At 52.2% G+C, this 27345-nt stretch overlaps 1 protein-coding gene across 1 annotated transcript; it reads right to left on the reverse strand.

Annotated features, from left to right (window-relative positions):
* Nucleotide 1: 1 nt before the first annotated feature.
* SRPRA (SRP receptor subunit alpha) lies at nucleotides 2–27160 on the reverse strand. The gene is made up of 14 exons (XM_050921615.1): nucleotides 26944–27160; nucleotides 21474–21557; nucleotides 18081–18244; nucleotides 14661–14821; nucleotides 13472–13637; nucleotides 12083–12236; nucleotides 11219–11328; nucleotides 10395–10513; nucleotides 7968–8054; nucleotides 6911–7083; nucleotides 5430–5643; nucleotides 4475–4638; nucleotides 4211–4309; nucleotides 2–1450 (listed from the first exon to the last, which is right to left on the reverse strand). Exons 1-14 carry the CDS (start codon nucleotides 27067–27069, stop codon nucleotides 1322–1324), a joined length of 1950 nt encoding a protein of 649 aa, XP_050777572.1. The 5' UTR covers nucleotides 27070–27160; the 3' UTR covers nucleotides 2–1321.
* Between the last annotated feature and the right edge of the window lie 185 nt (nucleotides 27161–27345).

Raw genomic sequence — 27345 nt, forward strand, 5'->3', positions numbered from 1 at the left:
CTCAAGTTATTTATGAAATTTATTATATATAAATTATGTATTTCTTTTAGCAGACAGCATTCAATTTATTGCACTCTAGCAACACAGAGCTACAAGACATTTTAAGAGTTTTGTATTATTCAATGTAGCACTTTAGACCAGGATCTCTAGAGGCACTCAGAAGGGAGGGAGAAGGGGCAGGAAAGCAACAAGCAGCCTGTATTGTCTTCCACCAAAGTTTCCTTTCTCTAGCTGGTTACGAGAGGCAGAAGCTACTGCTACCAGAACTCTTGCCTGCTGTCCCTACAGCATCAGTTTGATCCTCAACACTGGTGAGACAAGGAGGCATGAGTCACTAGAAACAGCTTCTGAGCAAGGAAGGGGGTCTTGCAGTACAGAAACCAGCACTAGCCTATATCCTAAAGCAGTGCAGCTTGCCTGCCAGAATCCAGGCCATGCACTTGCAGCTTAGATAGAGATGCAGCTCTTGGCAACTAACATTTCCAGCCTGGGGGAAGTCTGCTTGCTATGAGCTGTAGTGGCCCTAGGCAGCCCTGCTTTAGGAGTCCCAGTGACAATGGAACTAGGGATCTTAAGGCAACTTCAGCATCTTCCCTATGGGCCCCTGCTTGACAAGCACAGAGTGGTAGACTTACTATTTTTGGTTTATCAACTTTGGTGAGCTGCCATGGTCAAGGCGAGCAGCAAGTATTAATCAGGTTGGAGACACTAAAACTGTCACAAAGCAGCATCTATTTTTGCTCTAGCCTCAGAGCTCAGCCCCTGGACCGGGACACTCATACTCTTAGATCCCACTAAGTCTAAAAATCCAGATTGGCTCATAGGATCAAGAATACCTTAAACATAGTCCATAGAGGCTTGCTTAGGAGCAGAGCAGCTCTGAAGAGTTGCAGGTCTTAGACACCACTCACAAGATATGAAAAATACAAAGCTCTAATTTCAGCCTCTATGCAGCATGGAGGCTGAGTCACTTAGAATGAAGGAATCCAGGGGAAGGGCTTTCAGTGGCTGAAGGCCACAGAGCTGATCTAGCCCAGGTGCCCCATCTGAAAGAGACAGTTGTTTCCCAAAAATAAGCTTTATAGCCAATAAATATGGAAGAAGTGTAGCTAAACAGTAAGCAACATGATTGGAGACAGCAACCTCCTTCCAAGGTTTAAGTCATGCATCAAGTGAAGGGAGAAGTGGTGGATGCAGCAGCCCCTTGCTCTGTTATCCCTTCATTCTGTTTTGCACTACACTGAAAAGACAAGTCAGTCACATTGTAAAGCATGTTCTTCTGAGACATCTGCAAACAGCAATTTGGTGTAATAACTGGATTTTAGGCCTTCATGAGAGCAGTGACCACAGCCTTGGCATTAAGGCTACGCAGGTCACAGTAGGTTTGTCCAGTACCAACAAACACGATTGGCTTGCTAGTGATGTAAGTCATGGAGATTGCAGCACCAACCTGTGGAAGAAAGAACATCCATTAGTTGGTTTGAGGAGATCTGCTGAACAGGACTCTGCCTGAATGTACAACCCACTCCTAACAAAACCATCAGCGAGTGATTGGCTAGAGCAGAAGCCTGTACTCTGGGCATGTTCAGTTTCCATTAGTGTTACAGCAAGTTGGAAGAGTTCTGATAGACCAGAGAACTCAAACTCCTGTCAACCCCTTGAGTTAAGATTCTAAACAACCTGAACTCCCCCTCTGCCCCATGGGAGAGGATAAATCAAAGCAACTCTGGAAAGTCCATCTCTGCTGCAAGAAAGCATCCTGTGTCCAACTGGGAGAGCAGTTTGTTTAGACTAGCTAGGGAAGTGTCTGAGGAGGGTCGAGTATCAGGAACAGAGTTCCACTGCAAATGGAGGGAGCATTCGAGTACATCAAGAGAAGGGAAATGGGTCACTGAATAGCCAGGTGAACAGGAGCAGGGTCTAGCTGAATTTGACTGCTATGCAAGAAGATGGTGAGACTATTTTAACTATAGATGAGATGTGGCAGTTAATTGACTGGCAACCATAACATTAAATTCCAAGTTGCCAGGTTTGTAGCTTTAGAATACAACCGCCTAAACACTGTAAGAAGGTATTATATTGCCTAGCAATTTCTTTAAACTGTATTCCCAGTATGTTCACAAGTCTGGGGGAGTAGCCAGTCAATCAGCACAGTAAGCACTTCCATAGTCTCACACTGAACAGAGAACAAGTTCTAAAGCTGATACCTGGAGCTAAGTAAACAGCCTGCTCGACAGACCTTAAAGCAGCTGCTTGTCTTCCTGGGCCACAACAGTTCAGAGCTCTGAATGGAAACAGTCTTTCAAAGTCAATAGTTGATTTGGCAGGGAACCAAAGCAAAGCTGTAACACTGAAGCAAATGTAGAGTGCAGCTGAAATCTGCCTGGAGCAGGAGACACCACCCAATGTTTACCATGCATGGACTCCCCCATGAGGCAGTGGTACCCAGGCCAAAACAATCAGTGATCATGTCTGTGATTCAACACCATGCAGTAACAGCCATGGCCGACTTGCCTACAATCTGGGCAGGGGGAAGCTGCAGTGACAGACTCCAGCATGGAATCTCACAGGAAAGGACAGCTCATCTGTCTGATTCCACCCTGAAAGGGGGGGGCTAGTGGTGGCCAGGCGCCCCTGCAGGAAGTCAGGCTTGTTGCTTGCATGGGTCAGCATCCTCTCCTGTCCGAACTAACTGCTATGATAAGGCTCCCCAAGGCTGTAGAGAACTGCTAAGAAACAGACTGATCAAATCATCTGAAACTTCACTGGAGCAAGGCACAACACTGTACATCCTGGTGTACTCAGGGAAGCAGCTTTCATAGAATATGAGGGTTGGAAGGGACCTCAGGAGGTCATCTAGTCCCACCCCCTGCTCAAAGCAGGACCAATCCCTAGACAGATTTTTGCGCCAGATCCCTAAATGGCCCCCTCAAGGATTGAACTCGCAACCCTGGGTTTAGCAGGCCAATGCTCAAACCACTGAGCTATCCCTCCCTCACTCTTTGCTTTCAACAGCCTTGGGAATTGCTTTGCCTGCCCCAGAATTGGTAGCCATTGTGCAGGCTTCACCCCTAGACTGCCCAGTATGCTCCAGGGCTAGGGCAAGAGTCAAGTTACTGTGCCCAGTGTTGGTGCCCCCAGTTTGAGAATGTTGATAAATTGGAGACAGTTCAGAGCAGAGCCACAAGAAGAGCAATTAAAGGACTGGAACCCTGCCTTATACCGATTGTCTCAAGCTGCTCAATCTCTCTAGCTTAAAGAGATGGTTACAGAGTGACTTGATCGCAATCTTTAAGTGCCTACACAGGGAACCAACCATTGATAATTGGCTCTGCAATCTAGCAGGGGAAGGTCTAACAGTCAAATGGCCAGCACTGAAAGCTGACAAATTCAGACTGGAAATAAGGAGTACACTTAACGACGAGGGGAATTAGCCATTGGAACAACTCACCGTGGTTTGTGGTGGATTCTCCATAACTGAAATTTTTTTAATCAAGATGAGGTTTGTGGCGCCCCCCCCCAAAAATCTGCTCTAGTTCAAACAGGAATTACTTTCGGGAAGTCCTCTGGTCTGTTCACAGACAGTCACAATGGCTTCTTGGGCTTTAACCTGTAAGTTTTCATATTGTACTAATAGTAGGAAATGAAAAGCTCTAGTGTGAACAGTCCGAAGGGCCAGCAAAAGTAAGGACCTGGTCATTCCTGACCTTAATTTTTTTTCAACTAATTACAGGTGTGGATGGCTCAGCATAAAATGAACCATCCCCTGCCTTCCCCACCACGTTTTCAATGGAACTGTAGTAAGGCTCTTAGTTCTGCTGTAAGCAGCAGCTGAGCCATGTTTATGAAGTCCAGCACTGACATGAATACTCAATTGTCAGAATCAGGAGCAGAAAAGACCCGCCACTGTTTGCTTAGGTCAGCAACCTCAAAGTTCAGAGGGCTAAAATATCTCTCCAGCAACTATCCCCTGCACATCCTGGAAGAACATGACACTTGGCCTTTCCAGGGGGGAGGGTATCTGACTGATGCATCAAAAGAACATACCCTGTTGAGGTCAGAAACAGTTATTCAATTTCTCCTCCGCTGTTTGGTCTCAGCAAGGAGAGGATCCATATGGGGTCATTTAAAAAAACATTAAAAACAGAAGATTCCAATGGGGAGAGAAGGAATCAGCAATCTCTGGGGCTAACGTGAATGGCCATCGTACCTTGTCATCAATGGTGTCAAATTTGGTGAGAACAATTCCATCAATGAGACGTGGTGTCTGGGCCATGGAGTGATCAGCAAGGGCCTTGTTAAACTTGACCTAGGGGAAAAATACAGCCAGGAAATAAGTCCATGCAGGTTCTTCTAAGCAGGTGTCCATCACTGGTATGCGAACGCCTTCCAAAGTCTACACAGAGGCTCGTGCCAATAGGGGCCTTTTCCATCTGGTAGAACTTTGTTTGAGGTTAAAGAATCAGAAACTAACCAGCTGATCCACCGCTTCATTTCCCACCAGGGCTTCCCCAACAAACAGGACCAGGTCAGGGGTATTGACTGCAATGAGTTTAGCCAGAGCTGTCATCAAGGGGGCGTTGTCTTGCATGCGGCCAGCAGTGTCCACCAATACCACGTCAAACCCCTGGTTACGTGCTGGGAAGAGAGATGAAGCAAAGTGATAGAGTTCTATTCACATGCACTCTGCTCCTCCAGCTACAGAGTATCAGGGATTTACTCAAGTCTCTTTCCATCCTCTCAATATTTTCTCACTGCAAGACACCCACAATCCATAATAAATCCCCTCCCTGGGACAGGACCAGTCAGCATAAAAATTAAGGGACTAGAACTGTGGGCCCAAGCAAGACCCCAGATGAAGAGCCTTGCACTCTAGGGAAGGTCAGCTTGATGCTACAGCTTGGGCTCTTCTCTCGAGCAGTTAGGTTCAAACCTTTCCCAGTAGGCAGATTTCTACACAACCTTCATTAGGTAAACTGAGGCACTCACTGACCCTTATGAAACTGGCTTACTCCACCCCATCCCCACCCCTCTACGCTGTTCAAGTAGGGAAGAGAGGGCACAGCATGCTAATGCACAATGTCACTGATTTCCTGGAGGAAGGAGGAATCCATCCCCACTGCTGGAAGCCTTCCCTGATCTCCAGTCTGTGCTCCACCCAGGGCTGTTCCTGACCTGTCCATTGGCCTGGGGACTTGAAGAGGAAGTGGGGTCTATTAACAATGTGGTTACGAGGACGTAGTAAGGAATGGCAAACCTGCAGTGTCAATGACAAAGCAGGAATACAGCCCAGCTGAAACCTTTACGCCACACCCCAGGAGTCCTGACTGGTATTCCCACCTCCCACCCCGCGACCACTCCCCACACCCCAGAACAGCCAGCTCCTGGCTTGGAAAGCAAGAGTCAGCCAAGGCAGGGCTAGGGCTCACCATACAAAATGGCCTCCATGGCAATGCCAGCAGCATCCTTCCCATACCCCTTCTCGTAGAGCTGCACCATGGTGCGGCCGCTGTGACTCTCCGGCGGGTGCAGACCGTTCAGGCGGCGGGTGTGCGTGCGCAGCTGCTCCACGGCTCCGGCTCGGAATGTATCGCAGGCAGCAATGAGGACGCTGAACCCGTTTTCAATCAGCCAGAAAGAGATCTGGGGGCAGGGGAAAGAGACCCTGTTACCATCCCCAGCCCGAGTCCAGCTCTGCTCCGCTCCCAGCCCCTCTGAGCCCCATATGCCACTTGCAGGCAGTTTGCTGTGTCATTCCCTCCACCCCAAAGGTCGACAAAGGAGATTCCCCAAGTGTCCCAGCCCAAGGCAGTCACTGACAAATCAAGTACAGAAGGGACGTAAACCAAGGGCCCAAGTCTCCAGAGGAGAGTGGTGAATATGTTGGCAATGCCCCCCGCCCTCCCCCCCCCCCCCCCCGAAGAGAAAAGGGAACCTGCTCCATGCTCTTCTATAATGCCAATAATCCATACAGGTGCTTCCATCTCAGGCCTCAGCCGAATCCCTTGGCTGATTTACAGCCCCTAGTCCCGCCATCTCTACAGAAATGCCCCTTTGAACACACCACGCTGAGGCAGTGATCAAGCCAGCAATGGTGCCTATCTCCAACCCCACATAGGCTTGCAGGCATCACTAAGCTCTGCCTCTAGTAACCAATACCCTGCATGTCTGCACAGCCTTCTAAGGATGCCAGTGTCCATTGCCTGCTCAGGGCGGCACGCACAGGCCTCTAGTGACAGCTCTATCCTAGGGATGACATCATCACTGCTGCAGTTCAGGGCTGCCTTCCTGCTGTTCCCAGAGCATAGCTTGAGTCAGGCATTTAACAGCACTTCATGTGACCATGTCAAGTCTTCCAGTCAGTTGCACACATTGTAGGAAGAGCTTGATCATCTCAGCCAGACTGAGCCTGAGGGAGGAGTCCTAAGCTGCAGCTTCTCCAGATCCTCAGTTTAATTAGCCAAGCCACAGGTTTAAAGACAAACGTGAAGGGCTGTGAAATTGACTAGGCTGGTAAAAGTCCCTTTAACTAGCGCAGTGATTTGTTAGCGGGATCTCTTCTCCCCTGCTGATGTTGACAAGGGGCTTTTCAGCGGGGAAGGAGGTGTGCATGTGAATGGAGTCAGAGCACACACCAGCTCTCCCTCCCCACTAGGTAGTGCAGACTAGTGGCAATATACTAGTGCATGATTTAGGAAGTTGAGCTGCCCATCAGCACAACATTCAAAGAGCTGTTTGACCCACAAAGGAAGTGAACTGAACAGAGGAATGGTTTTTGGTTCTAGGAATCTGGGTGCCATAGCCCAAGGGGATTTGAGGTGGTGTCCCCAGAACAGAAGTAGGAAAGGAGGGTGGATCCTCCTGAAGTGACCAGGCTGATCCCTGGGAACACATGCAGGCTGAGCCCTACCTTGGCTAGGTTGGTTGACTTTCCAACCCCATTGACACCACAGAAAGTGACGACATATGGCCGGCGGTGGCGCTGAGCGTCCATGATGTCACGTAGCATGTCTACGCGGCGCTGGGGCTGCAGGATCTGCACTAAAGACTCCTGCAGGGCCTGCTTCACTGTTGAGGTCACCGCTGGGGAAGGAATTAGAAGAGGAACCTTTGTCAGCATTTGATCCCAGATGAGGTGGCTGGAGCAATGCTCATCCTTCCCCCACAGCATCTCAGGAGCATAACAGTCAAATGCAACCTAGATTGCTCACAATGCCACACCCAGGAATGTAGGTTCCCTTTGGAGCAGACTGGCTGTTCCCTTGTTAATCTGCCGATTGTGCCATTAGGTTCACTTGCTGGCTTCCCCTGATAGTGCGTCTCTAGAACAATTGCTGCCTTCTTTCTATTCTGGAGCAGGGATGGATGAATTAATTCACTGCTGCCTCAGACTGCTACGATAAGGTGTGAAATTGAGCAACTACCTTTCTATAGATTCCCAGGCCTCTGCCCATTTCATTGACTGCAGCAGAGCTTCCCATTAGCAAATCTCAGCTCTTGGGAGTAAGGGGTTAAACCTGTGAACTGCTGCAGAGGTTGGCATCACAGATTTAACCTTCTCCCCCACGTAGCCTTTGAAGGCCAAACTACAGGAATCCAGAACTGCAGTGGATTAGACATTCCTAAACCATGGAGAGGTGCTTACCCATCAGGAGAAACACCAGCTGAGGTTATCCCCTTCTGCACATGCACTGAGTCACAAGCCACTTGGCAACTAGAGACCAGGCTACGCAAGCACAAAGAGGCCTCAAGGGCAGGCTGGAACAAGCCCAGGGTCCCATGTCCCTCGGAATATTAGAAGGGCCGAAACACAGCCGAAAAGCAGCAGGGATCTGCTGGGATTGGCACGTTTTGTTTCAAGCATCAGGGCAGTGGGTGGGGGAAGAATGAGATGGTATTACAGGGACTTGGGCTAACAGATTAGAAACTCAGAGCAACTCCTGGAATGGAAGGACAGAAACACTTACTGGTGAAGGTGCCCATCACTTTCCCTTCCAGTTTCTTAGCCACCGATTCACACAGCTGGACAGCTATATCAGCCGCAACGTTCTTCGCTTTGGAAGAGAAAAGCCAAAGGAGCAGATGTTAGCGTCACGAGACTCTTGGGCTACAGGACTCAGGGTTCTCCCAGTCCCCCCAGAAGATCTCTATCCCAGCCAGCTCCAAGGGAGGAGGAGTCAGGAGGGTAATCCGCCCCTGAGGGAGAGCAGAGCTTGGATTGCCAATGATATCCTGTTCTAGAGCAGACAGCAATATGGACATAGAGTGCAGATAGCCTCCAAGGCCTTGAGAAGGGCATGAAATGTGCCCTCTTATCCCCAGTCACAACCCACAGCCCAGATGCGTCCTCAAATGATCTTTCAGCCCCAAAGCAACCACCCCCCACCCCAGGGGAAGGGAGATCAAGGCAAGAACGTCACTGTCAGACCCCCAGGGAAGTACAGATCTTGTTTTGGGGCCAATGGTTTCTCTCTACATCTGTCAACGCCAACGATCCCAACCATTTTATCTTCCTCCCCCTACCCATCAGAGTCCTCTGGATGAGACAAGGCCTTCCGAACCCATCCACATCACTGCTTGGGACACAAGATCCCTTCTGAGTCTGTTCCAAAAGTGCATTATATTCACTTCAGCCTGATTCGATCTGATGTGGGTGAATTACTGCCCTCTTAAAAATCTAGAATTGTCACTAGAACCTGACCATTCCTCACCTTGTCACCAGTACAACCCAAGAGGCATTTTACAGAATGTGAGCAAATCAATTAGAATATGTAAAGAGTAGGATCTCTGTTAAATACAATGTGCAGAGACACACAAACCTACAGGCCTACTATCCTAAGCACCATACTATCAACTAGTCCAACAGGGTATCGTGTCAGACGTAACTCAACTGGGATTATCCAGCATGTCATGCCACAGGAAAGATAAGTGACAGATAGTTGTGGATTTCACCTACGACCTTGATATCACAGGAGAGTTGGCCACTCAGTGTAATTGATCCACTTGCAAAAGTCCCAGAGAGAAATTTTACACCAGCATTGTAGACAGAGCTATGTTACATTCAAAACCCAGGATCTACCTCAATGTAGGACACTGGGTGAGTCCGTCCCCAGTTCAACAAATTTAAAAACAGGCCCATACATCCATCAAGGGGGAATTTAGATCATGAGCGCTGTATGTGGGACACATCCCAAACATCCCTTGTTCTGTTACCCTCCCTCCATGAGCCCTGTTCTGCACATATATTCAAGGCAGCAGAACACATGCTGTGGAAATAGCATATGCAACACTTCTGCAGCATGCTTTATAGACAGCGTGGGAGGACGTAACCGAACTCCAAAATCTGCTAAGGAGAGACTAGAACAATACTGGAAGAACCACATAAGAACGAACATAAGAACGGACGTACTGGGTCATACCAAAGGTCCATCCAGCCCAGTATCCTGTCTATCGACAGTGGCCAATGCCAGGTGCCCCAGAGGGAGTGAACCTAACAGGTAATGATCAAGTGATCTCTCTCCTGCCATCCAGCTCCACCCTCTGACAAACAGAGGCTAGGGACACCATTCCTCACCTATCCAAGCAAATAGCCATTAATAGACTTAACCTCTATGAATTTATCCAGTTCTCTTTTAAATGCTGTTATAGTCCTTGCCTTCACAACCTCCTCAGGCAAGGAGTTCCACAAATTGACAGTGTGCTGCGTGAAGAACTTCCTTTTATTTGTTTTAAACCTGCTGTCTACTAATTTCATTTGGTGATCACTAGTTCTTGTATTATGGGAATAAGTAAGTAACCTTTCCTTATCTACTTTCTCCACATCACTCATGATTTTATATACCTCTATCATACCTCATGATTTTATATACCTCTACCTTAGTCTCCTCTTTTCCAAGCTGAAAAGTCCTAGCCTCTTTAATCTCTCCTCATATGGGATCCGTTCCAAACCCCTAATCATTTCAGTTGCCCTTCTCTGAACCTTTTCTAGCACCAGTATATCTTTTTTGAGATGAGGAGACCACATCTGTACGCAGTATTCAAGATGTGGGCATACCATCAATTTATATAAGGGCAATAATATATTTTCCTTCTTATTCTCTATCCCCCTTTTCAAGAGTTCAAGAGACAGGCTGGATAGCAACAGTTCCATGATCACTGGCTAACGGGGTAAAATTCAGGGCAACCTACAGCTTCCGTGGCTGAGCTACAACCCCACATCCTGGAAGAGTCACTTTAAATCCTTAATGCGACTGTTGATCCAGAAAACAGGAAATAGAATTTTAGCGACAGGACTGGAGAAATGGCTCCTTCCAAATGCAGACCAGTCGATCTAGAGCCTGACCCCGAAAACAAGGCTACAGGGTACTAGTTTGTAAGAGACATTCCAGGCTTACCGATCAGATGATCCTTCATCTTCTCCAGCACAGAGTCCATGTCCTCTCTTGTTAAGCTTTTGGAACCCACCAGGCCTTTCAGCATCCCAAACATGCCTCCCAAACCACCCTTCTTAGCCCTGTGAACAAGCAAAGTGTGGTTACACATTACAGCTCTTAAGCGTAACGGGATAGTGATGCTCTTGAAAAGAATAGAAGCTAAAGGAAGGGGAAGGCTGGACAGCCATGACTGCAATTCTCAAGCTAATATGCAGCTGGTCACTTTTGCCTTCTGGGACTGAGCTGCTCCCTAGTTCATGGCATTTTAACCAGATTAACAGGCAATAGTTCAAACTGGGCACTGGTCTCTATTAGCTCGTCTGTGAGCAGCACGGACAGAGTTAGGTTTGCAAACCCCACCTTGTACAAAACTTCTGTACGAAACAAGTTCCAAAGTTGTCTGGGAACTAGCACGGGTTTTGCTCAGTTACCGTGCCCAGAGAGGTACCAACGGTATATCAGGAGTTACTGAGGGAACACAGATCCAGCTTGGAAGTGGTGATTGCAGGATCGTTTAGTCTAATGACTCAGCCTGCAGAAATGGAAGGGCCATCCACAGCAGACTGCCTATTCGCCACGTGCACCAGCATTTGGGACAAAGCAGGCCAAAACCATGTAGTGCGTTAAGACAATACTTCCTTCCTGAAGCCAAGGCATCAGCTAGCAGTGCCCAAGATGCATGTAAGCTACTCTATACAAGCTTAGCAGACTGGACATGTTGGAGGAAAATCTGTAGGAGATAAGCAAGGCGCTAGCTGGGATAGGGGGGCTGCAGGAGGACTTACCTGGGCTGTGAAGGGTTCTGAATAACTTTCTCCTCTTCAGGTTCCTCTTCATCACTCTCATATTCAAGATCATAAAGGCGGCCAGGCTCCCGATCTCGATCTCCTAAGGGCTGAAAAGGAAGGCAGTAGGGGAGAGGGGAAGCCATACAGAGCATCAGAACTTGGCATTTAAGCCTTAATTGACTTGTTTCACTGGCTCATTGCTACAGACAATGCTTGTGAGGGGCCAGTCAGAATAATGTGACCATCTGTCGCACCTGCGGGGACTTTGGGGAGTTTTATTAATATGGTCTAATCACCACAACTCCCTAGTGAGCTAAGTGGTGGTTTCCTTTTACACAGAAGGCTGAAATAACTTCCCCCAAGATCACAGAGCAAAGCAATGTCAGACAGGAATAGAATTCTGGGGTCCCGATTCCCAGTCCTCTGCTCCATCTACAAAACAACCTTCCATACTGCAAGGGTATCCCCCTAAGGTAGGTTCCACCACCTTCCCCCACACAGCTTTGCTAGCAGTTGGGGAGCTGATTTCAGTTCCTCCAAGAGATGATTCCTCTGGCACTGATGTCCAAAACTGTAAGAGCACCACGAAGAGCCAGATTGGTGCAACTTTCCACAACCTAGTGGAGACTGAGCAGTAACTTGGGTAGTGCCTTTCCACTAGTTTGCCAAACTGTAGCAGTCACCCCTCCCCCCAGTTTCTGTTCGGTTCTGCCTGCTCTAATCCAGCCATGGAGCTTGGGCCACTCTCAGGATCTCCATCTGAGAGTACAATTCAGGTGAAGGTAAGATGCAGTGGCAATGCCCCAGGGCCTAGCACAGAGGCTAATCATTCTATAGGAAGGGGAACGTTTAGGACCTTACCACGTCAGGGTCGTACTCCTCTGTGGGACAAGTGTCTGTGTTTCCGTTGGTAGTGGAGCTACTATAATCGAGTACTTTGGCATTAGAATTCCCCAGCTCCCAAACACGGGGCTTCTTCCCCTTCTCCTTCTGAGTCTCCGGCTTTGGGGACTTGCTGGGAAGGCAAAGAAGAAGCTATTAAAGCAAACTCTACAATGACGGCAGCTACAGTCCCACCACGAGTGGACTCTCCAAGAAGAGATTTTAAGCAGGAGGTGTCTCCCATATGAATGGGATGAGTTTATAGGGTTTATACCATGTGGGATTGGACCACTGGATTCACCAGGTATTCCATAGTGGCCAATATGTTGATGCTTCAGCGAATGAGAGAACTTCCAAAACATCCCTCTCCAGCTCTGAGAATTCTTTTCTGACCCCCATCAGTTTGTAGGGTAAGTTGCTAGCATCCCTTTAATCTGGAGGCAGTCAAGAAGGCATGGGCAACATTCAGGGAAGATTCGTGTTAACCACCCGAAGATTAGAAAGAGAGCACGTTATGGTTAAACTGCAAAAAGGTGAAGTATGGAAGCGTACTGCAAAGGTCACCCAACCAGCCTCAATTCTGACCCGTACCGCTGTCAAACTTAATGCAATGAATTGCTTTGATCTGTAGGTGACCCCAGTACAATTCAACATGCAGCGCTTTGCTCTTACCAGGAGAGTCCCATCATTGAGGAGGCTTCTAACTGTTCGCCCAATACAACCCTTCTCTTTTGAGTCACACGGACCACTGGGGAACAGGGTTGTACAGCTGTCCCAGATACACTTTTTGGATTCACAAACTGACCAGATTCTTTCTCCCCGCCCTCCAGTGAATGACACGGGCATTCTAAAGAAGCCAAAAGCCACAGGAGATGTTTGAATGATGGCAGTTTGCCACCGCTGGCAGACTGAGTGTCTGGCATTCCAACAGCTGCTGCAGTCTGATCAAAAAAAGCTCACGTTGAGTGAAATCCTGGCCTCACTGAAGTCAACGGCAAACCTCTCATTGACTTCAATATGGCCAGGATTTCACCCTTTGTCTAACTAAAAGCCACACCATGTGCCAGTCCTCAGGATTAGAAAGGGCACAGGTCATCACTGTCATTGGAACAGTGGGATATTCCTGCACTGTAATGCTAGGGAGGGGTGTTTTAAAAGCACCTTAAGGGAGTCTGAAGCTTTCTTGCCCACTATCCGCCCAACACATTAATAATTGACAAAAGTTGGTGGCTCAAAAGCAGTATGATAAATAGCTCCTTGTCCATTGTTAATGGATAAAACCCTTCCCCAACACAGATCTGCCACCCTACCGCCACCACCTCTCTCAGACTGGAGAGGGGGACACAGGTCCGTCATCCTCTCACTCACTTGGACTTCTCTCCTCCTTTCAGGCGCTTCCTGAAGAACTCCTCACGGTTCTTTTGCAGGATCTCATCCTTGGTCAGTTTCTCCCTGTCCCCGGTTGCCGCAGGAGGGTTCTGCTTTGTATCTGGGGCTGCTTTACTGGGGACAGTAGCAGCTTCGGTTCCTGAAGCTGGACAAGACAGAGCCCTCACCACAACGTACACACATGATTGAAGGGAAACCGCATTTACTTGGTGCTAAAAGGTGATCAAGCAATTGACAAGCACTCAGGAGTCAGGGAATCCCAGACGAGTTTTCCTAGTATCATTAGCTCAGCAATGCTGAACATTTATCCAGGTTTCTACACCCTGCTCATCAGGACATAAACCCCTTTATGTAAGGTATCTGTGTGTTTCTCCAGCCCCTAGCTGAAGAGTTTGGAACTAGCTGGAAGCAGTCTGAAGGCGGCGAGGTTTGCTATCATAACCTTTTCCAGAAGTTGCAGTGTTATGAGCTGGCTCCCAAGGAAGCCATCTCCTGTGATTGCGATTTATGATATGCAGTAAATTTTCCATTTAAATAGGGGGAAAGAATGGCAAGTAGGGCAGTGACTGAGCCAGTGACAAAGTGACCTGAACTTTGGGATTTCCCTGACCTCAGCGCTTAATCCCATAACCTTAATGCTAGTTTTCCCCTCTGCTAATTTCCGAGGTTTCTCTCAAGAGAGCTTGCACCTGGTGTAGGCTTAAAGGCACTGAAGTCAGACCCTAAAACCGTATTTAAGAATCTAATCAAAGGAACCTGTTTTTCTCAAGTGCTGAGCACTGGAATCAGTCAGGCTCCTTTGATTTAGGTCCCTACCTTTAGGCACCCAAGTTTGAAAATTTTGACCTAAACTTGTATGAAACAAGGCAGAACAAATGAGCAGCAAGTCTGCATGTCATGCACCTTGACCTGCCAACTGGTGGTCTGTTTCACTGAATCAACTGCTACATGCAGGCATGGGACACTGGCAGCCACAGAAGGGCAAAGGCAACTAGAATAGTGGATCTGAATCAACCTGTTCCAGTAACAGATGCTACTGGGCAGATGTGCCTGCAGATAAGCACGTGCTGGATTACCGTCACGCAGGGCTTGGTCACAGCCTGGTTTTGGAGCCCTCTGGGCTATTCCCTCATCCCACTGCACGGATCTGTCAGTTGCATCCACTTACCCTCCTTCTTGGAACCTTTGTTTTTCTTGTTCTTGGCTTTCTCCTTTGGTTTCTCCCCTCGAGTTTCTATCATAGATTTGACAGTCTTCTGAGACTTCACAGACTGTTCAAACGTCTTCATAGCAGTTGGAGCTCGGATTTTACTGCTCTCCTCTGCTTCCCTGATCAAAAAGAAAGAGTGTTATTCATGCTCCAAAATACAGTCCAGGTCCAGAACTCAGCATCCCACCATTATAATCACTGGAGCAAGAGTCTAGCTGCAACACCTACCATACTGCAAACCTCAGCTCCCTGGGGTTAGACTCCAGCTCTTCAAATCTCTGCTCAAGACATCTTTTCTCCCTTTGCTGTGTCCCAGTGCCTCTGCTCATTTATTGACTAACAGTATTAAGCTCTGCTTTTTTGTTATGCAGTTTTTATGTGACTGTACAAAAAGACAAGGGATGAAAGACACTATTGAACATCTTCTCTTCCTGAAAAAAATAGTCTTATCTGTGCTTGTCATCTGTTAGAGAGACAAGGTGAGTGAGATAATATATTTAATTGGATCTTTAATTCTGTTGGTGAGAAAGAAGCTTTCGAGCTTACACAGAGCTCTTCTTCAGGTCTGCAAAAAGTACTCAGGGCTTGTCTACAGTACTAAATTAGGTCGACTTAATTTAGGTTGACCTACAGCCACCACAGTAATTCAATCAGCGGTGGGTGTCCACACTACTCTCCTTTTGCTGGTGTTGCACATTCTCACCAAGAGCGCTTGCACTAACTGAAGTGGGGCATTGTGGGTGCTGACAGTCACACGGTGCTCACAGCTGTCCTCAACTTGATAACTATGATAACAAGGCCAAGTGACAACTCTCCAACATCACCTACTACACCTCTACCTCAATATAACACTGTCTCAGGAGCCAAAAAAATCTTAACCGCATTGTAGGTGAAACTGTTATATTGAACTTGCTTTGATCCACTGGAGCGCACAGCCCCCACTCCCGAGCGCTGCTTCACTGCGTTATATCCGAACTGGCGTTCTATCGAGGTAGAGGTGTATAAAGAACTCAAAGATGACCCCACACCACAATTTACCCAGGAATTTATGGATATCATCAAATCCTTCCCCAAACTCCTCCAAGAGAAATTCCACAAACTCATCCCCCAAGAACTTTCAACATGCTTCCCAAGATACATGAACAGGGGAACCAGGCAGACCCATCATTGGTGGCCATGGTTTTCATGGAACATCGGGACTCATAGAAATCATTCTCAAATCACTTACAACACAAACGGCCTGCTTTTTCCAGGACACAAGCAACTTCCTTCACAAACTCCACAACATTAACAGCCTCCCTCAGAACACCATCCTCACCACGTCACTGCCCTATACACCAACATCCCTCACAATGACGGCGTAACTGCCTGCTTCAGATATCTACAAGTCAGTGGACAACCCTCAGATATTCACCCCAAACTCATCCATTTAATCCTCACCCATAACAATTTTACATTCAACAACAAACACTTTGTCCAAACCACAGGAACAGCCATGGGTAGCAGGATGGCTCCCCGATATGCCAACTTCTTCATGGGCCACCTTGAAGGATTTCTGGACAAATGCACCAATCCTGGGACTGACATGGCTATAACACTGCATACAACAAGTTATTTCCTATTAACAGAGGAAACCTGGAACCTGAGACTCCCATGGACTAAATCTGCATCTTTAAGAAACTGATGTTTGTTCATTTAGTACCTATTACCTTTCCTGGCCTTTAGGAGGGGTTTGTTAGGATGCTCTTCATCAGCTGGCGGAAGTGCACGAAGATTGGAACAAGCCATTCCTATCCCAGAGTTGAAACCCCCACAGATCAATAGGTGCACCGGATATGGGCCAGGGCAGGGCCGGCTCCCGGTTTTCTGCTGCCCCAAGCAGCAAAGAGAAGAAGAAGAAAAAAAAAGCCGTGGCAGTGCAATTGCGCCACTCCACTCTTCGTCAGCAATTTGGTGGCAGGTCCTTCACTCTAAGAGGGACTGAGGGACCCGCCACCGAATTGCCGCCAAAGACCCCAACGTGCCGCCCCAATAGCGGCCGGAATGCCACCCCTTGGTATTGGCTGCCCCAAGCACCTGCTTCTTTAGCTGGTGCCTGGAGCCGGCCCTGGGCCAGGGAGTAGGCTGTGGAAGGCCCACTGGGTGGGCAAAACATTAGAAAATACCCTGTAAGTAAATACCCTGTAGGTTCCAAGTTCAAACAGATGCGGGTAACGGGCAGGATCATTTTTGGGCCTTTCCCGTCTGACATTTAGGATTAATAGTTACTATTTTTGCCTTTTAAATCGTGACCAAATCTTGGCACTTCTATCAGGAACAATCATTCCAGAACCTGAAACCACCGATTTCACCTGTTTCCTTTGGCAGAGGCTGTGATGCTTGTCTCACCTGGGAGGGAAACAGACTTTCTACTCACCTTGGCTTCATATTAACTAGGACATTATCTGCCCCACGCTAACCCTACAATCAAGGATCTCAATCACCAATGAAACACACTCCAAAGGCTTCTACAATCAGTTAGCTTGGAAATTGGTCAAAGCTGGCACTTGTGAAGTAGCAGTGACTCATATCAGGGATGCTGGGGGAAGGAGAGGTTGGCTGTATGGGGAATGAAGATGGACTCAAAAGGAACACCTTTTATACCACCTGGTTCTGTTCCCACTCAGTGTAAGCCTGCCTCAGAACAGAAGATCTCTTGATGGGATGACCCTTGATGTGAGGTTGATATTTTATGGCCAGTTGGCTGGGTGCAAGACGGCCAAGTGCCACCACCTCGACTCACATACAGCCCTGAGAGCCAGCTGGGGGCAGTACAGCTAGCTCAGTTATTTCCAAAGTGACAGTGCAGCACGACCCCAACCCAAGCGTTCTGACTGAGATGACCTCAGTGTTCCGCTGGTCCTGATAGAGAGAGGCACTGAAAGCAGCCATGCTGGCTGGTCCAATCCAGGACATAGGATGTTGAGTATCTAGCCCAAGGTCACTTCTCCACATCTGCATAACAGCCTGTGAACAGGTGAGCTCCCATTTTTTGCTCCAGTCAGAAACGGTTCACAAAGGACTTCAGTTGACAGAGACTTTTTGTTTAGTCAAACTCTTTTGGACACTATGGGATCGTTAGGTTCTGCCTAGAGAGCTTCACAGCAGGTCTGTGGAGGTGAACTCAGTCCCCTGCACTAGCCATTATACAACACTCCATCCAACATTCCTAATGGAAGACAAACAGCCAAAATAAGAGCCCCAAAAGAGCACATTGCATGAGTGCACAGACATAATATGGCTACACAGACCACTTGCCAGTTCCTAATACAGGGCATTCAAAACACAGCACAAAGGAGATACACAAGGAAACAGCCACAGCAGAAATGGTCTTGTTACCGGAGGAGGTGTAAAAAATCTTCTTTAAAATCAAAGGTGCCATTAAGGAGCCCCAGGGTGCCTTTCTGCTGGAATTCATTGCGGTATTTATCCCGGAACGCCTTATGGACGTCATCTATCAACTTATCCACATAGGTTAGAGTCAAGATCTTCTGAAATCCAACCTGGAAGGAAGTGAACAGAAAGTTACAAGCATTGATAGAAAGCAGACACTATGTGTATTATTAGCTGAAAAGGAAGCAACACATTCTTATTGGTACATCTAACTAGCAAGAACAATCACTAAATAGCTTTAACGTGAGAAAGGAGATAGAAGAAGCTGCCATTTTGACAATTAGATAATTTATGAGTCTAGGACAGGGGCCTCAAACGCAATTTACCTTAGGGCCAGTGCCAGTCCTCAAATCCTCCCAGCGGGCCAATAATGTCACTCATGCCACTCAGAACCCGACCCCCTAAACTCCACCCCCAACCTGCCTAAGGCTCTGGGAGGGAGTTTGGATGGGGGAGATGGTCTGAGGTGGGGATTGGGGTGCAGGTTCTGGGAGGGAGTTTGGGGGCAGAAGGTGAGAGAAGTTGGGCTCTGGGAGGGAGTTTGGGTGAGGGAGGGGGTTGGGCTGCAGGCTCTGGGATGGAGTTTGGGTGCAGGCCCTGGGCTGCGGATGGGGGTGCAGGCCCTGGGAGGGAGTTTGGAGCCTGGGGAGTGTGAGGAGAGGGTGCAAGTTCTGGTAGGGATTTTGGGGGTGGAAGGGGGTGTGGGGAGGGGGTATGGGCTCTGGGAGGGGGGTCAAGGGATGCAGCACTTACCTGAGGCACCAAGGTGGGGCAAACCAGGGGGCCTCCCCGTGCTGCTGCCCCCAGGCACCGCCCCCACAGCTTCCCATTGGCTGCAGGGGTGCTCAGGGTGGCAGCAGCATGTGGAGGCACAGCCCCACCCCGCCCCCACAGGAAGGGGCTGGCAGCCACGTGGAATGAGCAGGCAGGAAGCGGCTCAGCTCTGCTGCACTGTCAGTGGTGGATGGGGCCCCAGGCCATTTTAAATCACTTGGGGCACGTGCGAGGGGGGAGCACCTGGGGGCAACAGGTGAGGGCAAGGGAGAGATCTGTCCCCAAAATTGCTGGAGTCCTATGGCCCACATTGGGGAGGTTCTCAGGCAGCAGATGGCCAGTGGGCTGGGAGTTTGAGACCTCTGCTCTAGAACTACAGAGTCCACTTCAAAGCTCTGGAGATCAGAGACTTTCAAAGATGGCATAAGGAAAATTCAATGCATTAGCATTTTAGGTTAAAAGGGAAACAATCAACTTAAAAAAGCACAGGTCGGAAAATACTGTATCTACTATTGTTGCAAACACCTGAGATGATACTAACTACTATCAGGAAAAAAAAAATCTTCATTTTTCTTAGGCTGTTGTACATTAGAGCACTTTGGGTATAGTCAGTTTCTCCTTTGAACTGGACTTTCACAGATAGGGTAGAAAAATCCTAAATAGGAAGATGTTATTGTAAAAATCACAAATTGGCAGGGATACAACATGAAGCTATTTCTAACTTTTTTAAATGTATGAGATTTCAACTTGAAATGTGCCTTATTTTACTATTTTGAACCATTACATTAACCAAAATTAGTTTTTAGAAACTAACATATGATACAGCTTCACAAGCCTGATTTCCAATGGAGACCGATCTCAATCCTACTGTACATCATAAAGCTAGAACTGGTAGTATCTACAGTGCTGGATGATTAAAATAGCCGCCAGCCACACACACGTTACTGAATATAGATCAAAATAGCAGCAGGTATTGCTAAAAACTACTCTCAAAGTTAATTTAGTACACACCCACTAAAGCACTTTTTTAGGGTCCAACTCTGCAGTTATTTTCTCCTGCTGAGGGCACATCTCATAGAATCAGGCCCTAAATTATCCCAAAATTTAAAGTGCACTAAAGGGTGATGGGGATTCTCCTTCATACCTACTGTACAGATTAACCTGCACAAAGGCACTGTTTACCACATTAGGAAGAGGGTAGCCACGGATTACCTCACAGCAATACAGAGCCTTCACTCACATCCCCAAATAGAGCAGCTATTCTCAGGACAAAGCGTGTAAGAATTGCATCCAAGATGATCTTACAGAGGGACCTGGCTAATCTGGGATTGGCTTTTGACCCCAAGCCAAGGGCATCCAGAACAGTTAGGCAGAAGTGATCTGATGGTAAATACATGTGCCACGGACGCCTTAATCTGCACATTGTAACCCATGGCTATCCTCAAACTCGTTTAAATCAAACACTAAAAACAAAACTGTAAACTGAAAGAAATCTGGCTAAATGTACATAAATGTACTGCCAACAATTCAATCCATTCCAAGCAAAGAATGCAAATATTTGGCACCATCATCACTGCTCAAGGCTCTAAGATTCCCACTTATAGCAAAGTGGAAGGGGGACTCCCATATTACTTTACTTGAGGCTTTTGACAGGATCCTGTTAGACACTGACACACTCAGATGAGACCAAGGATAAATTCTGAACCCCAATGAAGTCAATGGGAGCTTTGCCACCGATTTCAGTAGGGCTAGGATTTCACCCCAGGCCGCCTCCTGTGGTAAAAATCCCAGATTTTTAGATTTCAAAGCGATTTTTGTCAAATGAGCCTTACTTGAAAGGGTTGTTAGAATCACCACTGGAATTACACCAGCCACTCACACAAAGATGACATCTCACTCTCCTCTAGTGCCATGGCTCCTAAACCCACTCACCAATGGCACCTCCATTATACATAATGGACCAGAAGCAACCCCAAAATGCAACTGGAGTACCAGTTACAATTGGCCACTGAGTCCTATATGGATCATTTTAACTTACCCTGGGTGATTCAATTCAATTTCGCAAGTAAATTGGACAAGTCACTTCACTACAATAGCAGCCACGAGTCCTTGGTCAATATTATAACAAACCATACACCCTATTATTGCTTGCTAACAAATCGCTGTTCTGGAATCACAATAGCCTGTCACTATTTTTAAAATGAAATACACTTTGCAGACCATATTTTATCTAAGGATTTCAAAATATCTTCCATACGTTAATTTCACCTCAAAGGCTCTACACTTGGAGGTAGATATCAGAGTTACATCACATTGTGCTTCATTGTTGCATCTGTGATAGTACAGATTCAAGGTCATGAAGCAAGACTGGACGGTTGCTCTGAACAGAGGCTTTTGCAGCCATGCGCAGTGTCTTGAGTTTAAGATGTTCTAATAAATATCTGTTTATTAATACACTAGTATAGTTTATTAGGTTTTTATGTCATTCCAGGAAGAGACAGAGCCCTATAAACCTGCCCCAAACACCTGGGCAGAGAGGAGGGGCTGTTAACATAGTTTACTTACCACAAACACAAGCTCAAACTGATTATCCAGTTTGTATTTAAGTGTAAGAGCTTCATGGTTAAAAGAATTGTTGCCACCTCGCTCCTAAAAGAAAAACAAATAAAACAATTAATCCACCACAGAAAAGCTGTACACACTTCACATGGCGGGATATAAGCCTGCATTACAGCTGGAGAAGAATTCCCTGTATACAAATACTCAGAGTTATAGTTGCCGGAGTCTTTTTTGCAGGCTCCTGTGGCGTCCTCCCCTTTAGTTCATAGCATCTGCCTTGCATCACAACCTGTTCTCTTGCATTGGGAATCGTTACTCAATAACATGCTTTCCATAGGGAGAGTATGTAAAACCCCTTATTGCATAGCCTCAGCAGCCTCATGGACCCTCCTCCCAGATCATGTCTCTACACACACAGCCCCAAGTCAGCATAAAAGCTCTCTTCTGCAGCTCATGCCAACTGGAAAAGCCTTCTTGAATCCCGTTTCTTATGCATCTTTATACCTTCACTTTATATCCCTCATACGTTTAGCTCTGTAACCAAATAGGTTCAACTCTGAAGAGTATGGAGACCCTGATCAAATCAAGGCTGTAAACCAGCCTTCAGAGTTCTCTAGAACCAAGTGGTCGTCGCTCAGTATTGCAAACCACAGGCTATTAGATAGTATCTGCATGTCCACACTAGGCCCTGGATCTCCTGTCAGCCGTTTAAGACTTAGCAACAACCTAATGCAAACTGTACACAGTTTGCAGCCACACCAAGTACTGCAGTTACAAATGTAAGAACCTGCTATAGACCACAACAGGCTGCTCACAGCAGTACGCACAGGAGAGTGGCAACTTCCCAATCAGGCTGGCAAAAACCCTTTCTCAAGACAGCTGTAGCAGGAATGATTCAAGTCCTCAGCCCATAAGCAGCTGAAGCTACTTTGTAGCAAACAGCTAAATCACACTCAGGTGAAAAGGTAAACATCAGCCAAACAAAGCATCTTTCATCCCAAGAGGACCAAATGCATTTCAGTCTGTATACACTTTAATCTACCCTTGTAAAGCAGTTACTTCTGAAGCAGATCGTGGCAACCACCTGACAATACACAGCTATGATACACAATTGTTTAGCACAAGATGCGAAGAATTCTGTAGTCAACTGAAAATGCACAGGGACTTTAGGGAGGTAGGCTGTAATTACCCTTGGAATCAGTCCTGGACATCAAAGTTAACACTTCAACTCTTGCAACATATCTTATAAGCAGGGCTTTGGAGCGGAGCCTGGAGCTGGAGCGCAGAGCAGTAGTTTTTTGCCTGGAGCTGGAGCAGAGCCAGAGGACAGCTCCAAAGCCCTGTTCATAAGCAGCACAGAGTTTTTCCTATGCTGACCAGGATCTCAGTTTCATGTCTCAAATGACAGGTAAATTACATGGGCAGGGAACATGAACATTGCTTGATCTCACCTAAACACAGCTGGAATTGGGACTGCAATCTATACCTAACCTCCACACTTCCCAGTGAGCAACCACAGCTAAGGAAGCAATATGACCCCCCAGTGCAAAGGAGAAGATGAGGAGGCCCCACCACTGTGCTGCTGATGGACACCTTGGCAAATTGCCAGAAGTTCTAGGCCTACAATCAACTGGCATAAACCAGAGATGATCATAGCCCCACTTGGCTGTAATACAGACTGGGGACTAGGCACATCTCAGCATCTCCCAGGGAACAGCAATGGGACACGGGCAAGGCCCAGGCAACACCCTCGACTACAAAGCAGTGGGACAGTCTTCCAAAGGGCTGGGTGGCAACTGGATCAGAAATTACAATGATGCTTTTCTTTCAAAGGGAGCCCTATAGTGAAGCCCTATTCTTTATCAACTGCAATATCCGCCACAGGACAGAATGGGGGGCACTACGGACCCCCAGGCAAATCTCTCCCCCAAACAGAAAATTAAGCCAAGGGCACCAGAGCCACTCCCTAAGGATGAGTAGGGGCAGCAGGGTTCCAGGAAGGGGGAAGGATCTCTCCCTGTGAAGGTGGGGGGACAGGATCCCAAGGGGAAGGGGTGGGGAAAGTTTCATCTCTTCTCCCACTTCCCTGAGGGCCGAGCGGGGGGAGGGGCAGGGTTCGGGGGGGTGTGTCTCCCCCCCCCGACGGCCGAGCGGGGGGAGGGGCAGGGTTCGGGGGGGGGTGTCTCCCCCCCCGACGGCCGAGCGGGGGGAGGGGCAGGGTTCGGGGGGGTGTGTCTCCCCCCCCCCGACGGCCGAGCGGGGGGAGGGGCAGGGTTCGGGGGTCTCCCGCCCCGACGGCCGAGCGGGGGGGGGGGCAAGGGTTCGGGGGGGTCTCCCGCCCCGACGGCCGAGCGGGGGGGGGGCAAGGGTTCGGGGGGGTCTCCCGCCCCGACGGCCGAGCGGGGGGGGGCAAGGGTTCGGGGGGGTCTCCCGCCCCGACGGCCGAGCGGGGGGGGCGAAGGGCTCGGGAAGGTCTCCCGCCCCGACGGCCGAGCGGGGGGGGGGCGAAGGGCTCGGGAAGGTCTCCCGCCCCGACGGCCGAGCGGGGGGGGGGCGAAGGGCTCGGGAAGGTCTCCCGCCCCGACGGCCGAGCGGGGGGGGCGAAGGGCTCGGGAAGGTCTCCCGCCCCGACGGCCGAGCGGGGGGGGGGGGGCGAAGGGCTCGGGAAGGTCTCCCGCCCCGACGGCCGAGCGGGGGGAGGGGCAGGGTTCGGGGGGGGTGTGTCTCCCCCCCCGACGGCCGAGCGGGGGGGGGGCAAGGGTTCGGGGGGGTCTCCCGCCCCGACGGCCGAGCGGGGGGGGGGCAAGGGTTCGGGGGGGTCTCCCGCCCCGACGGCCGAGCGGGGGGGGGGCAAGGGTTCGGGGGGGTCTCCCGCCCCGACGGCCGAGCGGGGGGGGGGGGCGAAGGGCTCAGGAAGGTCTCCCGCCCCGACGGCCGAGCGGGGGGGGGGGGCGAAGGGCTCGGGAAGGTCTCCCGCCCCGACGGCCGAGCGGGGGGGGGGGCGAAGGGCTCGGGGGGGGTCTCCCGCCCCGACGGCCGAGCGGAGGGGGGGGGGGAAGGGCTCGGGGGGGGTCTCCCGCCCCGACGGCCGAGCGGAGGGGGGGGGGAAGGGCTCGGGGGGGGTCTCCCGCCCCGACGGCCGAGCGGAGGGGGGGGGGAAGGGCTCGGGGGGGGTCTCCCGCCCCGACGGCCGAGCGGAGGGGGGGGGAAGGGCTCGGGGGGGGTCTCCCGCCCCGACGGCCGAGCGGAGGGGGGGGGGAAGGGCTCGGGGGGGGTCTCCCGCCCCGACGGCCGAGCGGAGGGGGGGGGGAAGGGCTCGGGGGGGGTCTCCCGCCCCGACGGCCGAGCGGAGGGGGGGGGGAAGGGCTCGGGGGGGGTCTCCCGCCCCGACGGCCGAGCGGAGGGGGGGGGGGAAGGGCTCGGGGGGGGTCTCCCGCCCCGACGGCCGAGCGGAGGGGGGGGGGAAGGGCTCGGGGGGGGTCTCCCGCCCCGACGGCCGAGCGGAGGGGGGGGGGGAAGGGCTCGGGGGGGGTCTCCCGCCCCGACGGCCGAGCGGAGGGGGGGGGGGAAGGGCTCGGGGGGGGTCTCCCGCCCCGACGGCCGAGCGGAGGGGGGGGGGGAAGGGCTCGGGGGGGGTCTCCCGCCCCGACGGCCGAGCGGAGGGGGGGGGGAAGGGCTCGGGGGGGGTCTCCCGCCCCGACGGCCGAGCGGAGGGGGGGGGGAAGGGCTCGGGGGGGGTCTCCCGCCCCGACGGCCGAGCGGAGGGGGGGGGGAAGGGCTCGAGGGGGGTCTCCCGCCCCGACGGCCGAGCGGAGGGGGGGGGGGAAGGGCTCGAGGGGGGTCTCCCGCCCCGACGGCCGAGCGGAGGGGGGGGAAGGGCTCGGGGGGGGTCTCCCGCCCCGACGGCCGAGCGGGGGGGGGGGGGAAGGGTTCGGGGGGGGTCTCCCGCCCCGACGGCCGAGCGGAGGGGGGGGGAAGGGCTCGGGGGGGTCTCCCGCCCCGACGGCCGAGCGGAGGGGGGGAAGGGCTCGGGGGGTCTCCCGCCCCGACGGCCGAGCGGGGGGGGGAGGGCTCGGGGGGGGTCTCCCGCCCCGACGGCCGAGCGGGGGGGGGGGCGAAGGGCTCGGGGGGGTCTCCCGCCCCGACGGCCGAGCGGGGGGGGGGGGGAAGGGTTCGGGGGGGGTCTCCCGCCCCGACGGCCGAGCGGAGGGGGGGGGGAAGGGTTCGGGGGGGTCTCCCGCCCCGACGGCCGAGCGGAGGGGGGGGGGGAAGGGTTCGGGGGGGTCTCCCGCCCCGACGGCCGAGCGGGGGGGGGGGGGAAGGGTTCGGGGGGGTCTCCCGCCCCGACGGCCGAGCGGAGGGGGGGGGGAAGGGTTCGGGGGGGTCTCCCGCCCCGACGGCCGAGCGGAGGGGGGGGGGAAGGGTTCGGGGGGGTCTCCCGCCCCGACGGCCGAGCGGAGGGGGGGGGGGAAGGGTTCGGGGGGGTCTCCCGCCCCGACGGCCGAGCGGAGGGGGGGGGGAAGGGTTCGGGGGGGTCTCCCGCCCCGACGGCCGAGCGGGGGGGGGGCGAAGGGCTCGGGAAGGTCTCCCGCCCCGACGGCCGAGCGGGGGGGGGCGAAGGGCTCGGGAAGGTCTCCCGCCCCGACGGCCGAGCGGGGGGGGGCGAAGGGCTCGGGAAGGTCTCCCGCCCCGACGGCCGAGCGGGGGGGGGGGCGAAGGGCTCGGGAAGGTCTCCCGCCCCGACGGCCGAGCGGGGGGGGGGCGAAGGGCTCGGGAAGGTCTCCCGCCCCGACGGCCGAGCGGGGGGGGGGGCGAAGGGCTCGGGGGGGGGGTCTCCCGCCCCGACGGCCGAGCGGGGGGGGGGAAGGGTTCGGGGGGGTCTCCCGCCCCGACGGCCGAGCGGGGGGGGGGGGAAGGGTTCGGGGGGGTCTCCCGCCCCGACGGCCGAGCGGGGGGGGGGGGAAGGGTTCGGGGGGGTCTCCCGCCCCGACGGCCGAGCGGGGGGGGGGGAAGGGTTCGGGGGGGTCTCCCGCCCCGACGGCCGAGCGGGGGGGGGGGGAAGGGTTCGGGGGGTCTCCCGCCCCGACGGCCGAGCGGGGGGGGGGGGAAGGGTTCGGGGGGGTCTCCCGCCCCGACGGCCGAGCGGGGGGGGGGAAGGGTTCGGGGGGGTCTCCCGCCCCGACGGCCGAGCGGGGGGGGGGGGAAGGGTTCGGGGGGGTCTCCCGCCCCGACGGCCGAGCGGGGGGGGGGAGGGGTTCGGGGGGGTCTCCCGCCCCGACGGCCGAGCGGGGGGAAGGAGGAGGCAGGGTTCCGGGGGGGGGTCTCCCGCCCCGAGGGCTGAGCGGGGGGGAGGAAGGGTTCGGGGGGGGGGCTGAGCGGGGGGGCAGGGTTCGGGGGGGGCTCCCGGGCTGAGCGAGGGGGCAGGTTCCGGCTGAGGCGCGGCGCGGGCGGGGGCCGCGGGCCGGTCCCGTCTCACCTGGAGCAGCACGGAGCGGATGAGCGCGTTGACGGGCGCGGTGCAGGCTGCCGCGGGGCCGCGCACGCCCTGGAAGCACCACAGCACGAGGCCGCCCTTGCTGAAGATGGTGAAGAAGTCGAGCATGGCGGGGCGGGCTCCGGGCCGTGCCCGGGGGAACGGGGGCAGCGGGGTCCGGGGCGCCGGGTAACCTGCCCGACCGCCTCGCCACACGTCAGACTAACTCCCTGCCTCACTTCCGCCGGAAACAACACGCCACGGCGGGGGCACAATGCAGGGGGCGGAGCCGGAAGGAGAATGTGATTGGTCCGCTTCGTGATGGGGGCGGGATCTAGTGACCGTACTGTCCTATTCCTACTAGCATTAGGGGGGAACTGAAGCGCGAGACCGCGATTGGTCCGT

Source organism: Gopherus flavomarginatus, chromosome 13 (genome assembly GCF_025201925.1).
Source record: "Gopherus flavomarginatus isolate rGopFla2 chromosome 13, rGopFla2.mat.asm, whole genome shotgun sequence".
In the NCBI taxonomy this organism is placed as follows: Eukaryota; Metazoa; Chordata; order Testudines; family Testudinidae; genus Gopherus; species Gopherus flavomarginatus.

What these genes read in the sequence shown, in the direction of transcription:
- SRPRA (XM_050921615.1), bottom strand. Translation starts at nt 27,069, where the DNA reads ATGCTCGACTTCTTCACCATCTTCAGCAAGGGCGGCCTCGTGCTGTGG. An exon ending in AAAGGAGGAGAGAAGTCCAA is followed by an intron (nt 12,237 to 13,471) that starts GTGAGTGAGAGG and finishes TTGCCTTCCCAG; the next exon opens with CAAGTCCCCAAAGCCGGAGA. An exon ending in AGTGATGGGCACCTTCACCA is followed by an intron (nt 7,084 to 7,967) that starts GTAAGTGTTTCT and finishes TTCCTTCCCCAG; the next exon opens with CGGTGACCTCAACAGTGAAG.